At 38.0% G+C, this 17,404-nt stretch overlaps 1 protein-coding gene across 1 annotated transcript; it reads right to left on the bottom strand.

Annotated features, from left to right (window-relative positions):
- Positions 1-1,558: 1,558 nt before the first annotated feature.
- On the bottom strand, positions 1,559-14,704 carry LOC115362327 (polymeric immunoglobulin receptor-like). Its single transcript, XM_030056215.1, has 12 exons — positions 14,653-14,704; positions 14,087-14,413; positions 11,782-12,102; positions 10,676-10,792; positions 10,147-10,190; positions 9,774-9,938; positions 3,723-3,855; positions 3,312-3,641; positions 2,867-3,190; positions 2,185-2,241; positions 1,902-2,003; positions 1,559-1,635 (listed from the first exon to the last, which is right to left on the bottom strand). Exons 1-12 carry the CDS (start codon positions 14,687-14,689, stop codon positions 1,559-1,561), a joined length of 2,034 nt encoding a protein of 677 aa, XP_029912075.1. The 5' UTR covers positions 14,690-14,704.
- Positions 14,705-17,404: the final 2,700 nt, after the last annotated feature.

Here is a 17,404-nt window from a genome sequence, read left to right as displayed (position 1 = left end):
AAAATACAAAAAGTACCCCAAAAATTAGCTTCATGCTCAAGAGGAAGTAAATCACAAATGTATTAAAGACACAGATATTTGATATATATTTATTTTTTTAAAAAATGCAAGAAATGAACATAGAAGAACAACAAGAACAACATATACAAAATAATACAGTCATGTCAAACTTCTAAACACATGAAAAGATGAGCAAATAAGTCATTTAACAGTTTCCATGAAGGGAAATCACTCACTTTATAAATTCTTGTTCTCTCCGTAGTTTAAAACTCGTTGCCCCTACAGATGAATGCACACGGGGCTCTTCCACAAAGTTAAGATTTAAATGTGTGATGTCATGTGATGTATCTATAAATAGACAGATGAACTGAGAGGAAATCAGACAGGGGGATTTCCTGGGCATGAGAGTCCGTCTTCATAAGTAAAAATGTCATAACGGACTGAATGCCATGCATCAACCCACTAAGTATTTTTACACTCCCCTGCCATTTAAAAGATGTCTACATGGGTCCTATCTAGGCTAAATTTAGACCGTATAAATGGGCTAAATGACAAAAATAAAGCATTATCTTGTACATACTCTGGTAAATACTTTGCTGCTGTAAATAATTTACAGCTGTTTACTGCTTGATTTAAATCTGGGCTATACAAAGGGACAGCAGTCATGGAGTATCAGAGAGCTAAGTGATGGTTAGCAAAATGATGGCAAAGTTGAAATCATGTCTATTGTTCTGTATTTATAGAGAACGGCTTTGCACAAAATGAAATACATTTATGCAAATATTATTATAAAGCAGATTTGTACATCATGAAATGTTTGGGTTCTGACTCAAACATCTGCTCTTCAATCAGTTAATCCTGATAATTTGACATTTGAATGAAATGATGAAGTCTCGGTAACACTTTACAATAAGAGTACAACAATTAACATTAGTTAATGCCGTAAAAAACATTAAGTAACAGGTAATAAACATTAAGTAACAGTTAACTAAATGTTAAATAATGTGTCTAAGAATCATGTACTAATGCTGTTCATGGTAAGGTATTAATTTATATGTTATTTAATTGTTATTGTAGATTTTATTAACATTAGTAAATGCCATAATAATCATTAACTAACAGTTAATTAACCATTACGGCATTAACTAATGTTAACTAACGTTAGTTGTTGTACTCTTATATTAAAGTGTTACCGAAGTCTCTTTTTGCTAGATTTATCAGGCTACTGCGGTACTGCAAGAGTCTTAAGGGGAAGGAAGTGGCAGACTGACAGGCGAGTGGGCAGGCTTTTGTTTTGAATCAATGGTAGAATATTCAACAGATGAACAATCAGGGTTAGTGACGGTGGCACTACTAGTTAAGGAGTTTTTGTGAAAACTGATGTTGGTGAAGGCAGAAGCATTCCTGGGAAAACTGGCACTGGTGTAAACAGAGGACAAAGCAACTCTAGCGCCTTGCTGCGTGGGGTGTATGTCCTCATAGTTATTTTCTCTGTGGCTGCCCTGGAGGGGGAGCAACAGAAATATTAGAAGGGAAGAGAACAAATGGTTTTGCATATTTACAGGTCATCATGGACGCCGACCTCTTGCCTGTTGCCAATGACCTCATACAAGCCGTGTGTTGGTGAAGCCATTTCTGTGAAACAAAACACAAAGACATCAGAGAAACAGAAGGGAACCAGGATTGTTACATGGTAGAGAGGAGCGGAGCAGCCTGACACTTCAACCTTCCTGTTTTCAAAACTTGTCAGAGGTGATCTATTTGAGATAATTCAACCACTGGACCAGGGCCTTGCAGTTTATTCCCCTCAGTGTAAGGCAGATAAAATGACTCTAGAGGATGTGTGTACTGATATGTAGGAAAAATATGCACTTTGTGCATATGGGTGTGTGTCGTCTCACCTTTAGCATGATTTTTCTTCTGATGTCTGTAGTTGAAAAACAGGACGGCCACGAGCAGCATCACAACCAAACTGACAGGCACAGCGATGACACCCAAAGTGCCTGAAACATACACAAACCATGAAATGTCATAGAAATTTAGTCATGTTCATCTGAACCGGCTATTATCTGTAAAATAAATAAATAAATTAAAGATACACAGCAGTACCATCTACACTATGTGAGCTTTCTAAATCAGCTACTAAATCAACTTAACCAAACACAAACACAAACTTTACTTTACCGTGAGCTGCAGGTGATAACGTTAGAGAAGATGAGTTCCTTCCTCTAGGTAGCAATTCTGAAATTAATAGGTTTTGTATTATTAAAATTCATCATTGGTAAATGAAATAATTACACTGTAAAAACACTCACAAAAACAAACAAACAAACAAACAAAAAAAAAAAAACAGAAAATATATTGTTGAGAAATCTGGGAAAGAGGAAGAGAAAAATAATCACAAAAGGCAGGAGGCCGTCAAAGAGAAAACAAAGGGTGAGAATGAGCTGGGACTGTGACTAATCTTAACAAAACATCATTTTCTGGTTTCTTGTGCATCAAGGAATATACTGACACTGGTCTTTGTAAAATGTGGGTGGCAGGGTACTTGTTTTTAATTGCTCATGTGGTCCAGGATGAGATAACAGGATGCAATTTTTAGTCACTTCAGTGCTGACACTAGAACACTGCTTCCTAACTTAATGTCACAGTCATCTTTCATGAGATCATTCTCAGAAGTATTAGAGAGGAAATGGCTGATAGGGGGAAGGAGCAGTTAAGCAAGATGTGGTCACATGACATAACCTCATTCATGACGACATCTAAATACCATAAGTAAACACTGTGTACACCATGCAATATTTTTTTCTTGTGTTCTTCAGGAAGAAGCAAGGAATATATATCCTGATTTTGCCACACATCTCACCTACAGTGAGGTTGAATCCCTTGTGACTTTCAGGGGTCCACTTGATATTGGTGCCACACCAGTAGATGCCAGCATCCTCCTTCGTCACATTCCTGATGTGGAGTTTGAGAAGTGTCGCTGCTGAGTCATCTTCCAGAGAAAACCGTCCCGCTGCATCCCTCTGATGCGTTGTTGCAACAATGTTGGTGGGGTGACAGTAATGAGGATTTTCTGATTTGCAGAAGAACTTTTCACTGTTTTGATATTTATCTAGATATGGGCACCCTAAAGTGGCATTCTCTCCAGCATCAAATCTGATTGGTTGGAAACTGTAATCTTTCCAGTCTGCAAATTAATGTGGAAAATCGATAGGGGCAGAGTGTTAGCGCACACATGCTGACTCGTAGCAATAACAAGAAAATATGTCAAATTTCTACTGATGGTACAAACCAAGTAAGATACCTACTTTGAACCTTGAGGATGATTTTGGTGATGAGAGCGATGTAAGTCACCTCAGCTGTCTGTGTTACTGCTCCACACCAGTAGGACCCCTTATCTGTTTTAGTCAGCTCTCTAATGGTCACGGTGAAGGAATCATTGTTTCTACTCTCAGACAGAGAGAATCTGCCTAGCTGGTAGGGGCATTTTCCACTGGCAACTTTAAAATCACACACTGGAGCTTGTTCCTTGCAGAAATATTTGATGCTGTCCCGGTGCTCCTCTGAGTAGTTGCACATTATGTCTACATTTCCTCCGGTGAAAGCAGTGTGTGTAACTTTGTCTGAACAGCATCGACCTGTCAGAAACACAGAAAACAGGTCATCGCTCACTGACTCAACTTTTGAATTATTTTATCATTAAAGTTGTATCCTCTTACCATCATTTATGTGTAAATTCACTTCAGTGTAGTTGGTCTGAGTGGCAGCATTTTTCACTCCACATCTGTAAGCCCCCTCATCCTCTTTCTGCAGGGCGCTGATGGTCACCCTGAGGCTGTTCTCCACGTCAGTCTGCAAGAACCGACACGGCGACTTATAGATGCTCCGGTTGTCTTCAGACCCCATCTCGTTTTCTGAGATTTTGTAAAAGCATTTTCTCTCCTGTCGGTCTCCAGCAGTGTTGGAGTACGGACAGTTGATGATGACTTTACGTCCGGAGTATGCCCTCACCTCGAGGGAGCTCACACATCCTACCAGTTGAAGAATGCAAATACATAACACATCTGTTGTAGCTGTGTATCGGCTTGATGTCTTCATCAACAGTAAATACATGTAGCAGGATCAGTGGCGTCATATAGATTTAAAAACAAACAAACAACAACAACAACAAAAAAAACCTATCAAACATCTGTAGAAAATTATCAGGAATAAAATACCTGTGATGATGGATATGATGGTGATCACGGTGATTCTCATCTTTGAGGCACTCGGCTATTGTGTGATTTTATTTGAGCAAGCAACAGCTGATGTTTTATTTCTAGGGATGGTGTGGTCCTAATGCTTCAGTTTAACTACATACTATCTTTTACTAATGCTTATCTCACATCTGCGGCTTCCTTCCTCCCACCACTTTGCTGTCATAGCCGCTTCCTCACCTGCTTCAGATTTAGCTGGATGCAGAGAAATAAAAGAGGCAGACCAGTTGTTTATGTCGTTTTTTAGAAGCTCCTTGCGACTTGTAACAGTGATCTAACTTGAACCTGAACTACAACAAAAAAGAAAGATTCTGTGCAAAATTAGACATTTCATTTAGTTTGCTAGTTGGTTACTTTTAAAATAGTTCTTATGGATGCCAACCAGCAGAGCAAAATCAAACACTCAGTTGCATCAGTCTGAATTTCTCTTGATTATTTTGAGAATAATGGGTTTGCCAAAAAAATACACTCATTGAACTGATAATCCTCAGAAAAAAATGTGAAATGAATTCATGGGAGACTTCTGTTTTTGGCTGTGAATACTGAATCAATCTGGTGGCTGATGGACAATTATAATTTTCCCCTTATTAAATAACAGAGACTGTTGCAAGGAAAAGCTCTCTTCAGCTCAGAAACTAAATGAGACACGTCATTTTTCGTAACACTTTACAATAAGAGTACAACAATTAATGTTAGTTAATGCCGTAATAAACATTAAGTAACAGGTAATAAACATTAAGTAACAGTTAACTAACTGTTAACTAATGATAAGGTATTATTTTATGTTATTTAAGGGTTATTATAGATATGATTAACATTAGTAAATGCCATAATAATCATTAACTAACAGTTAATTAACCATTACGGCATTAACTAACCTTAACTAACGTTGATTGTTGTACTCTTATTGTAAAGTGTTACCTCATATAAAGAAAGAGTGTCCTGTCCCCATTAACACAACTGTAACAACATTTTTTTTTTTATTAACACAGTGATGCAGAATAAGCAAAATTATCTCAAGGAATAAACTTTATCAGGATTAAAAAAAAAGATTTATTGTAATTGTAAGAAAAATGCGTAAGGATCATAAATCCTTCCATATAGCCACATTACTGACTGAAGACTTCTCAGAAGGTCTGAGCAAATGACTGACAGTGGCTGTTTAATGTTTTTATTGATGCTGATAATCAACAAAGAGGAGCTGGGCTCGGCAGTGCAGTCGGGTTTCCTCTCAAAGCTGAGAGAGACATGGTAACAAGAAAGAGAAGAATTTGGCAGAGGACTTTGCTGGGGGTTAAACTGAAAGTAATGCATTTCCTGAGTCTGCTGGTGGGTGATGCTACGTTTCCTTGAAGACACAAAGCTGGCGAGTGAGAACAGCAGGGGAGAGGTGAAAAACAGCAGAATGAGGAAGAGGAGCCAAAAAAAACAACCAGCTAAGAGAGCAGCAGAGCTGAGACTTATCACACTATCTGATTATTACATTTTCCTTTCACGCTGAAAGCTAATCTTCACGCTTATCAGATATTGAAGCCACCGCACACATATGCACACACAAACACACACACACACACACACTCACACACACATTGTTTGTGAGGAAATGTTATGTGTCAAAAAGGGAGAAATGCTGGTTAGCCAAAGAGAAACTGTTGGAGGAAAAGATTGACACTGTCAGTCGTCACTCTGGACATGATTTGTGTGAAGAATAAAGTGACTGGCTACAAGTGATTGGTTTCCAATTGTCAAAATAAAATAAAATAAAATAAAATAAAATAAAGACAAAGCAAGCCTAGATGAAGCCTGACCACCACTTCAGCTTGAATCACTGAAAGAAAACAATTTGAACTCAAGTGACAACCGTTTTTTTTTTGTTTTTTTTTTTTTAAATAGTTTATTTGTTTTTATAATTGTGTGACAGGGAATAAGTCTGATGCTGAATCTCTGTTCCTTTCTTGTTGTCATGATTCGGTGTTATGGATTTTGTGTTCACTGATGGACTCGTGGTTTATGGCATTTTGTGTTTTGGGGTTTTTAGCTCCTATTGTGTTTACCTGTTCGGTGTTATTTGCTGTGTTGTATGTCCGTTTGGCATTATTTTCTTGGTGTTCCCAGGCTCTTTTTCCGGTTTCTCCTGTGTCTCCCCAGTTTCCATAGTTCCTACTTTCTTGTGTCGCCTGCTTTTGTTTATTTTGAAGTAAGTCTTCACTTCAAGCAATCATACCTGCGTTTCCTGCATTTGGGTCCTCCTGTTGAGCTCCACGAGACAGAATGAACTGTGTAGCATTGATATAAATATGTGTGGTTCTGTGTTTGATCCAGGGAAACATGTATGTGTAGGCCACCTGACAGCAGAGCTCACATGCACTCTCTCTATATACTGTCAGTCATGCAGACATAGTGCATGATCATTTACTGTAATGTATACACATAGGTTTATCAGAAAAAACTATATTTAAATCATGATTCTGCCTGCAGGCAACAGACCAGAAAAATCCTGGCAAAATGGAACTAAGTAAGAAAATTTTATCATCTCATTTGAACGCAAAAGAGTGATATTGTGGTGGTTGAGCTGATTTGAACGTGTCTGGTGTGAGGCAGTCATATAAAAAGGAGGAGGACTTGATGCACACTGAACATGTCAGATATAAATATTTGATTATAGATAGAGGCAACAGGTGTAGCTGAAGGAAACTGGTGTAGCATGAGAGGAAGAGCGTCATATCACGGTCCAAAGAGAAGATAATGCTGCTGTTCAATGTATTACATGAAGTTGCATTGCTGTAATAATACCTATGTTTGAATGTGTAGTAAAGATTTTATTATCTAAAACTGAAATGTAAGTCACCCAAATGATCATATGTAATATTGAAATAGTCAGTATATGCAATTGCACATATTCTGTAAAAAAAAAAAAAAAAAAAAAAAAAAAATGTGGGGTTGTGGGGCCTATCCCAGCATGCACTAGGCTCCAGGGAAGCATCCTGGACATCACTAGTTGCATGTCTTTGGCCTGTGGGAGGACACGAGCATCTGAAGGACAACAACCCTGGAGAAACATGCAAACTCCCCACTTCTCAAGTGGTGGCAGGAAATTAAAAAAAAAAAAAAAAAAAATGCTTCTGCTGTTGCTGCTGATGACTTCACTTTGGACAGAGCTGAATTGTTGAGACAGTTAAGGCAAGGCAAGTTTATTTGTATTGCACATTTCAAAAACAAGGCAACTCAAAATGCTTCACATAATATTTAAAGAGACAAAAAAAAAAAACAAAACATAAATTTGATGATGTACAAAGTCTTATCGACAGCTTAAATGATATTCCATGACAAGGTGTGTGTGTGTGTGTGTGTGTGTGTGTGTGTGTGTGTTACTGAGATCAATTAATTTGGGGAGTGATATGCTTTGAAAAGTTGTAAAGTTTGAACCACAACATACACATAATGAATTTCCAAAAACAACAACAACAACAACAACAAAAAAAACAAAACAAAACAAAAAAACAAACAATCAAACAAACAAACAAACAAAAAAAAAACAGATTAAATCCTGGGCATATCTACATATCTAGCTCAGTGTTGGTGCTCGTGTCAACTGCTGGAAAATAATTACAACAATTTTGTTTTTGCTAAGTTAATAATCAAGTTTGGGTTTGCTGCTTCAATGTTGGTTTGGAAATTTCCACAATCAGAAACAGATATTCATGCAGACAGTGGGGCTGTATGAAGCCCTGCATTCCCCTCTGACTGCTCACGTACACCTCATGTCAAGACGATGTGTGTTGGGAATGACCTCATGAAGTTTGAAAATGTAATTAGTGTAATCTTTTAGTGCTTCACGGCTCAGACGATTCAGAGGCAGAGTCACATTGCAGAAACTCCTGCTTCCTGTTTTAACTGCGACAGGATGGGAGGATTTTCTGAGGTTTTATGACCGCGGTTTTATGTAACCCTCTCCCAGCTTCCCTTTCCTTCAATTAGGCAAAATCTAGAGGTTTCATATATAAAACACTCATCTGTTACAAACCCACATGCTGCTTTTCTTTCTTTGTTTTATGTCTTCAGAGTTTATTTTACCACCTAGACTGTGGAGGTTTTCTATCCAACGGTAAATATACCTTTACCCACAATTCTCCTGGGACAGAGAGGCGGTCAGCGTTACTGTAAGTCTGACCACAGTCATTGTAGGAGATGATGGTAAAAAACTGAAAGGGGTCCTCAGCACTTTAAATTCTGTGTTTTATCTGAAATATAGCGGCCTCACATTTTTGGTGCTCTATCATCCTGGTGTATTTCAGTACAAAGTTTTACAGCATTTATTTGACTCACTGAGTTGGACAACAACATTGAGGTTGTAGACAGGCCCATTTGGACCGAGGTCAGAGTCACGTTTGAGGTGGAAACCACATGATCACAAAGATGGAGATCAGCTGGACGAGAAGTGTTAAACTGACACAGACTACATGCATCACACACTGTCTCTGTGTATGGATCCTGCTACACTCACACACCTGATGTTCACCATATGCCCCGGCTGCATTCTGATTAAAATCCACCCACCGGCTGTGTGGATTCAACAGACAGTGGGAAATGATGTCCTGTGAAGATAAACTGCTAGATTTCTCACACCGATTTTCAAGCCGAGCCAAAACAGTACCTGTTGTACTGCTGTAATACTGAGAGTGCTCTGTAAGCATATGGTTTACAAAATACATTCATTCTAATTGCAATACAGTATAAATGTATAAACAGTGCAATATCGATACCTCCTATGTGCAACAATGTGAATTTAACCCTATAGTTAGTTTATGTATGTACTATTCATTATCAGTGCTACAATTCAGCCACTTCACATATACCACTGTCGCCTATTTCTGCAATATCAATGTATTAACTGTACAATATCAATATTTACAGTGTGCAATAATGTGAACCTAGCCATTCAGCAGGGTTACTCATTTACAATATCTTGTTTTTGTTTTGTTTTGTTTTGTTTTGTTTATTTGCTTACTCACTGATTTATTATGTCTTGCTTTTGATGTTTTTTTTTTTTTTTTATCTTATTTTTGATGTTTTTTTTCAATGATGCTGCTTGCTGTTGTGCTGTAACACTGCAAATTTCCAGTTGTGGGACTAACAAAGGATTATCTACTCTCATCTCAAATCATCAACACTGCAAGTAACTAGTAATAAGCAGTGTGAAGGTGAAAGCCACAGTGTAAAAATAAATCATAATTATAGTTATAGCTAACAGTTCAGGACTGTAATGCTTTTAACATGAGAGGATCCCCTGGATGTCCAGAGCAAAATGAATGAATATGCCTTAAAATGCAAAATACACCTGGTGGTAATAATAAAAAGAATGTGTGTAAATTGGCTCAAAGTTCAAGTATTTTACAATGAGACAGTGGGAGTGTTGTTTAAAAACCACAGCAACCCAGGAGAGTGTGTTGGTTAGCTCCTCCCGGAGATAAAACTGGCCCCCGCAGATCTGAAAACCTCTCAGTGTCTCCTGACTTTCTGCTTTTCAATGACAACTTGATTGCAGTAGATGTCGTCCTCGACACCCAGGTTTTGGTAATCCGGCTCTTCGTCGTCTGAATTATCATTGTGCTGGAATCCGCTTTGCAGCTTGGAGGAGCCCAGCTCTGTGCATGCCACATCTGCCCGAATCTTATTGATCTCAAAAGAGGAATTAATAACAAAATCAACAAAATTAATTATCAGACATGAGAGAGCACAGCGGCAAAGAAGATCTTGTGAAGGGTAACATCTTGCAAACAGCTGATTAGCAATTCTGTTACATCTAGAATAACTTAGAATTAATTAATTAATTAATTAATTAATATGTCTATAAAAGTGATGCGTGTGGATCCATCACTCCTCTTACCTTGGCGGTCTTGCTTGTGTTTGTGTTCATGCTCAGTCCAGTATCTGAAACAATACAAGTTCACACCATAGCACAACAGATAGCATCTTTGAGTGTGTGTGTTTGTGTGTGTGTGTGTGTGTGTGTGTGTGTGTGTGTGTAAATGTGTATGTGTGTATGTGACGAGCTGACGGCCACTATCAGCCTCTGTGTCACACTGATGCAGTCACTAATGCAAGAGGACCCCCAAGTGTTGAGTGCATAAATGAACATACTTTTCAGAAGGTCAACATTTCTGTATTTCACATCCTTTTTTGATTGGTTTTATGCAATATTCTAATATTTTGAGATACTGAATTTTTTGAACTGTAAGCTGTAATCATCAAAATTCAAACAGAAAAGGCTTGAAATATTTCACATTAAAGTTCCACTCTTTGAATTAAATTACAGAAAAAATGATATTTTCAATGATATTCTAATTGTTTGAGATGCACCTGTGTATGTATACACATGTATGTGTGTGTGTGCACATGCTGTAAGAAAAACATACCTTGTATTTTGCCACGTTTCCGCTTGCAAACAATGGTAAGTATCACTATTGTAAGTATCAGGCCTCCAGCCAGGCCGACAGGCACAATGACAACGACAGAGTTCACGTGTAGAGCGTCTGGAAGTGCAAACAGAGCAGAAAATAAACGATGTGGCTCAAAAAAGCCGACATGAGTAGCTCACACTTCACACATCAGCATGCAGCAGCCAAGACAGCAGCAGAGCTGAGAACACATTACTGAGGTGAGATATAACACAACCCAAACACACACACACACACACACACACACACACACACACACACATTGTGTTGACAGATGACCCAGACGTGCCTGTTGTTTGTGTTGTTTGTGAAGAGATGTTGCGTGTCACAAAGGGAGAAATGCTGCTGGTCTGCTGAGAAGAGGCTGTTGGGGGAAAAGACTGACACTGTCAGTTGTCATTCAACTTGCACGTTATTTATGGGATTAAAGCACACACAACACAACGGCTACAAGTGATTGATTTCCAGTTGTCAAAAAAAAAAAAAAAAAAAAGAGTAAGCAAGCCCATTTGAAACCAGACCACCACTTCAGCTTGAATCACTGAAACTAAACAATTTGAACTGAAGTTAAAAGACTTTTTAACTTCTGTTTATTTGTTTTAATTATTTTATGGTAGGGAATAAATCTGATATTGAACCGCTGTTCCTTTCTTGTCACATCCAGTCTGTAACTTATATACAGATAAGCAAATGTCATACACAGCTGGCAATGTTATGCCTCGCCTGTGATAATGCTTGATGTTTAAAGAAAGTTGCCTGGTCTGTTTTGTCTGAGGTGAAGTTGAACTAAACCTTAAACTTTAGACAAAGACCTGACACCCGAGGCCTTGTGGTCAGAGGAACAATGACATTTTTTCTGATGTGTAAGAACTGAAACTGAGGTCTGAAGAGGGTCCTGAAATGTACAGCGCAGTACAGTGAAAAGCTTTTGACAAACTGAGACAGATTTCCTGCACTAGTCAGACTTTCTGTTCTGCAGAAACTATGACTTCATCAGGGAAAATCCCACAGCATGACACCATTACTGTGAGCAGTAAAGCAGCTCTTTTACTGTGAAATCTCACCTTTGACTTCCAGCTCAACAGCAGAGAACACATCCAGACCGTTGGTAATATGAACACCACACAGGTACGAGCCAGAGTCATTTGGAGTCAACCTGGAGATGGTCACTGTGAAGTTTCCTGCCACCTTGTCATCATGGATGCTGAATCGTCCTCTGGAGCTGTTGTTAGAGGTGATGACCGCCTGTCGCAGGCAGGTGGAGGGCCTTTTTCCTCTGCACAGGTACTTGAGGTTGTGCTGGTGCTCAGGAGGATACGGACAGCTGATGGACATGGGACTTCCTTCTTCACCCTGGGCTGTGGAGACTTCACCGCAGCACATGTCTGCCAATAAAACACCAAACACCAGAGAGAGTCAGAGACAAGAGCTACAGAATATCTGGAAAAATGGCAAAACTGACACCATTTGTTCACATGAAAATAAGCAATTTTAGGAGCTTTGTCCAATTTTCATGTTTATAAATTGTTTTAATGTTTGAACACCTCTTTGCCCACAGTCTATGAGTGATTACAGTCAATCAATACATCAATCAATCATTAAATAAATAATAACAATAATAAACATAAAAACAAAAAAGACCTCAAAATTTTCAATGTCAATGAATCTGAAAGAGACAACATAAGTAGTGTGTGTGTGTGTGTGTGTGTGTGTGTGTGTGTAATAAAGAGCTGAAAAGGATTATTATGAAATGTAAAACTTGTGATACATTTTCCTAATAGACCAATAAGATGCTAGTGCTGATAAACTAATGTGTTATTAAGACATACTCCTAACCTTACCAAAAACATGACTTACTGAACACTTAAATAACACTTAAATAAAGTTAAGAAAAATAAAAAGAATTGAAACCTAAATTTTTGAAGTCCACATTTCCCATTCTCATCAATTATTTGGACCTGCTCATGGAAAACGTAGCATTGTAAGGACAATTTTTTAGCCAAAAATGCAATATAGTACAATATATTTTTTTTTAAATTTTGTTTTTATTTTAATTTTCATTTATTACACATTTAAAACTTAGTTACCATGTTGCAGTGGGTGTGCGGCTAGTTGGTCACCGTTTTGGTTTGTGCATAAAACCTACGCTGTGAAACTGTGAAGTGCACACTGCGATACATCTGTCTCACCATAATGTAGGTTTTTAAGATATTCTGCTACATATTGAATAATTCATTGAGTTAAAGTTATTATTGCTTTTCCACTTAATCATGACCTTTAAAAAAAAAAAAAAGATTTTGCTGCTTTCCTTATTGATATCAGCATTTTGTGTAACTCTGTGCAGATGCCTCAAAAATGCGATTCTTTCGAGTATAGTGAAGTGTGGAGAGACAGATGAATCAATTTTATTAACAGCAGTGCCAACTGAAAAATGACGTGTTGTGTTTGGTATTCTGCGAATGCAAGAACTACGAAAAAATAAATTTTCATTTCTGCAGAAAGAGAAATGAAAGAATTCGCCATACGGTTTCTTCCTCAATCTGAGAATGACCACAGAGAAATTAGAGAAGAAACTCACAGCTGAAATACATTGAAATCAAACACCACACCCTCCATGTGCTTTGTCAATAAACTTTTGGCTATAAATGGACACATCATTTAGTAGTACATAAGTCAGGTTTAAAATGTTTCAAATGATGTTACCATACATCTCAAACTGTTTCTTTAGTTAAAGTTGATCTAAAATACAGTGGGAGACTGAAGTGACCTTGATGTATGCTGTATTGCATTTAAAAAGCAATATGTATTTCATTACATATTCACAAGGAGATGCTTGATTTGAGGATAGTGATGAGAGAAGATTAAAATATGGCAGAACGTCTTTAAAAAATGCCACTTGATAAATGGTTCAATTCAGTCATGGGACGTACAATGTAACAAAGGCTTGAATCACAACAAAATTTTGCAACATAAAACAATACAGAATATGTAAATGACAGAAATATGATAGAATTACTTTGGGTAAGTCACAACATTTCTGTAATAGATATTATATGAAAGTTAACACTGCTGACACCAACCAAAGAATGTTTTCTTTCTTTCTTTCTTTCTTTCTTTCTTTCTTTCTTTCTTTCTTTCTTTCTTTCTTTCTTTCTTTTTCTACATTCCTTGTTTACAGTGTTTATATTGCTCTTTGGTACTGTTATCTGTATATACTGTTTATTGTGTAAATTGTGCTTCGTATCTTGCTATCCACTTTGCTGCTGTGATGCGTGAAATTTCCCCACCGTGGGACTAATAAAGGAATATCTTATCTTATCTTAATATCTTATCTTATCTTATCTTATCTTTGGTTTTGTATTTCCTTACCTGAGACCACTTGCAGTTTCACTTCTTTGTAGAGATCTTTGCCAGTCCTTGTCACCCCGCACCAGTATTTCCCACCGTCCTTATAGTTGAGGTCAGAGATGGTCACGATGAAGATTCTCTTGTTTTTGTCGTCAGAGAATGAGTATCTGCCCTTCTTAGTTTGTCCAGTCTCAATGAGAACGTCTGTGTAGTCACACTCTCCTCTGCACAGGTACTTGGAGTAAGACTCATATCCTGCGTCATAACGGCAGGAAACTTCAGCTTCTCTCCCCTCATATCCAAATACGTGGATCACGCTTGCTGCATTTGGTGAATATTTCAGAGCAACTACAAGGAAAAGACAAGAAATCTAAAACACAAGTTGAACATAATGTTGAAATCTGAGTTTTGAGTTTAGCAGTGTAAAATTGTGCAGGTATAAATATGTAAAACTCAGAGATGGGGGAAATTTGCAAATCTGCTTTTCAGTGATATAAGATTTGTATCTTATCATATAGACATTAATGTTAGTTTGTTATAGCTATGTAATGAAATTGTTGTAGAACTAGCTCATCAAAAGAACTTACTGCAGAGGATGAACAGTGTTTTCTGCAGGCTCCACATCTTCATACATTTCAGATTAACAGAGACACTACAACAGAGAGTTCAAAATAGTTGACACCACTCAGACTTCCTCTTATTTAAATTAATTCTGGTTTGGGCGTCATCTCTCTCTCTCTCTCTCTCTCTCTCTCTCTCTCTCTCTCTGTATGTGTGTGTGTGTGTGTGTGTGTGTGCTCAAGCGAAACCATAGATTGGCTATTTCTTCTTTTGCATAATCTAGGATTATGGTTTCTACACATACTGACAAATAAACACTCTTCACATGGTGTTTGATTTGATTAGCGAGTGCAGAGACACCCCCAGCCAAGTGCAAAAGTAATACTTGCCTGAAGTGTTTACAGAATTGCTTTCAAATTTGAATAAAAGTGAAGAAATACTACAAGTCACAGACTACAGTTAGATGATTTATGCAGCCTCCTGGAAACTGACTGGAATGTGCACTGGATTTACAATTTTATGTGTCAGACACTGTTGTGCATCTGAAATATTGATGGGATTTGTTCCAGGGAGAGGTTAGCTCACTGGACTGGATTATTAAACTGTGTTGGAAACATGACATAAAAACCTAGAATGGATATTGAGTCAGGAGGAGCTTTTGCGATTCTTGCCTTGAGGCATGTTAAACAGTCGGCGATCAGTGCTGATGAAGAGATGAAGCATATAAAATAACGGTGGGTCATTATTGTTCAGAAAAATGCTCATACACTTTGTTTTCTCAAATGCTGCCTGTGCCACTGCCACTGAGGGGCGCTCTTTCCATCCATGTGTCTTATTCAGTAACCTCATATGGAGCCTGATGGCAGTTTCCTCAATAATCACCTTTCACACCGTATAGAGGAGGACAGACCCCTGACCCAAACATCTACCATTAGACCAACAGCTTCGTCCAAGAGACATGAACTCACAGAACTAATGTGTATGAGCTGATGTACTTTTTTAGAGACTTCCAAACAACATGCAATCAATATGCTTATTTTGCACACTATATAAGTGATAGCACCTCTGATTTGTGTTTGAATATGCTAGTATTAGGACCGGTATTCATTCTTGCTTATTGTATGGATTTTTATTGAATTGAAGTTATAGATCTATTTGATGCACTAGTAGCACATCATGATATGACTAGCCTTATAATGGGTTTATGAATGGCTTATAAATATGTTATTAATTAGATTGTGAATAGTTTAGAAATTGCTAAAAAAAAAAAAAAAAAAAAAGAAAAGAGTTGTAAATAAGCTACAAGACAAGTATCATACATCAATGCAGGCTCACTATTTGGCAAGATCAAGTTGCTGCTGCACTGCATCTATTCTGTCAAACCTCGATTTGATTAGCTTACTTTACGTGATCTTGCCAAATAGTGAGTCTACATCATTGTATGAAAACTGTGTTATACCTTGTTTATAACTGTTTATGAACGATGTATGTTGTTTATGAATGAGGTGTTTGCAACCTAATTAATAACCTAATTATAAGCCATTCATGAACCCTTTATTTGGCTGGTTTTATTGTAAAGTGGCACTGATGTATTTATATTGATTCTCACTGCATTTCTGCAGCTGCTTTTAGTGTGATTGGCTTGTATCGTGTTATTGTACTTTGCTGCAAGCTGAATTTCTCCTCCTGGGACAATGAATTACTGAGCTGAAATGAAGTGAAACCAACTTTTCAACGGCTGCTACCACAAGTATTTGACTTCTTCAAGATGAACTGAAACTAAAAAAGTGTCAGATAGTACAAATACTGTCAGCTGCATGCATGTTACCTCACTTGTTGCTCATATATAGCTCATTTGTAAGCAAAATTTAGCCTTTATTTCCATTACAAGCTGTTAGGGTTAGGACATTTCAGTCTGTGTCTGTGTGTCAACTTTTTCAGTTCCTTATTCCCAGAACAACACTGAGACAGATAGTACCTAAATATTGTGCCTGTCTTTAAAGCACATTTGCCCCAACCATGGCAGTTGCAGTATAAAATACCAGTAGGTCGGCATGTACATGTGTATGCATGTATGTGTATGTATGTGTGTGTGTGTGTGTGTGTGTGTGTGTTTTCCCTGAGCTCAGCCATTCCCTCTCCTCCAGCTGACTGCTCAGCTGTGCCTCTTGCATACTGCAGCACAAACTGTTTCCACATCTTACACACTCTCACACTGAAAGGTTAACATTAAGGCCCCTGTGTGGAGGGATAAGTGTGTCCCAAATTAGCGAGGATGCCAAGAGGACTTGGGCTGTTGCCAGGGAGGGTTGCCAAGGGCTGTCGGGTATTGCTGGGGGAGGTTGAGTTTCTGCTGTGTGGCCTGTTTGCATGTTGGCGGTGTGCAGGACGCGTGTGTTGTGGTCTTCTCAAACTACAGCCCAAGACAAACGCACACACACAAAAAGAATGATGGTGTGTGTGCGCATGTGTGTGTGTGTGTGTGTGTGTGTGTTTGTGTGAAGGGGGGACAACGTTATATATAGGTGACCCTCTCAAGTCCTTAGGGCCCCCAGTATCTTAAACCTCTAAGGTATGTGTAACTTCTCTCTCTGCTTCTTACTTACTTTCTCCCCTTGTCTTTCTCATTGAATTGAATTGAACTGAACGGAATTGAGTTCAGTTCAATTGAATTCAATTCAGTTTAGTTCAGGTCAGTTCAGTAATAAATCAAACAATTAAGTAAGCAAACCAAGAAAACATGTTCTCAGATGTTCTTAAAGTTGTGTTTTCAATCAT

This window comes from Myripristis murdjan, chromosome 1, assembly GCF_902150065.1.
Source record: "Myripristis murdjan chromosome 1, fMyrMur1.1, whole genome shotgun sequence".
Taxonomy (NCBI): domain Eukaryota; kingdom Metazoa; phylum Chordata; class Actinopteri; order Holocentriformes; family Holocentridae; genus Myripristis; species Myripristis murdjan.
The sequence above is the reverse complement of the archived record's forward strand: the minus strand, read 5'-3'. Positions and strand labels throughout refer to the sequence as shown.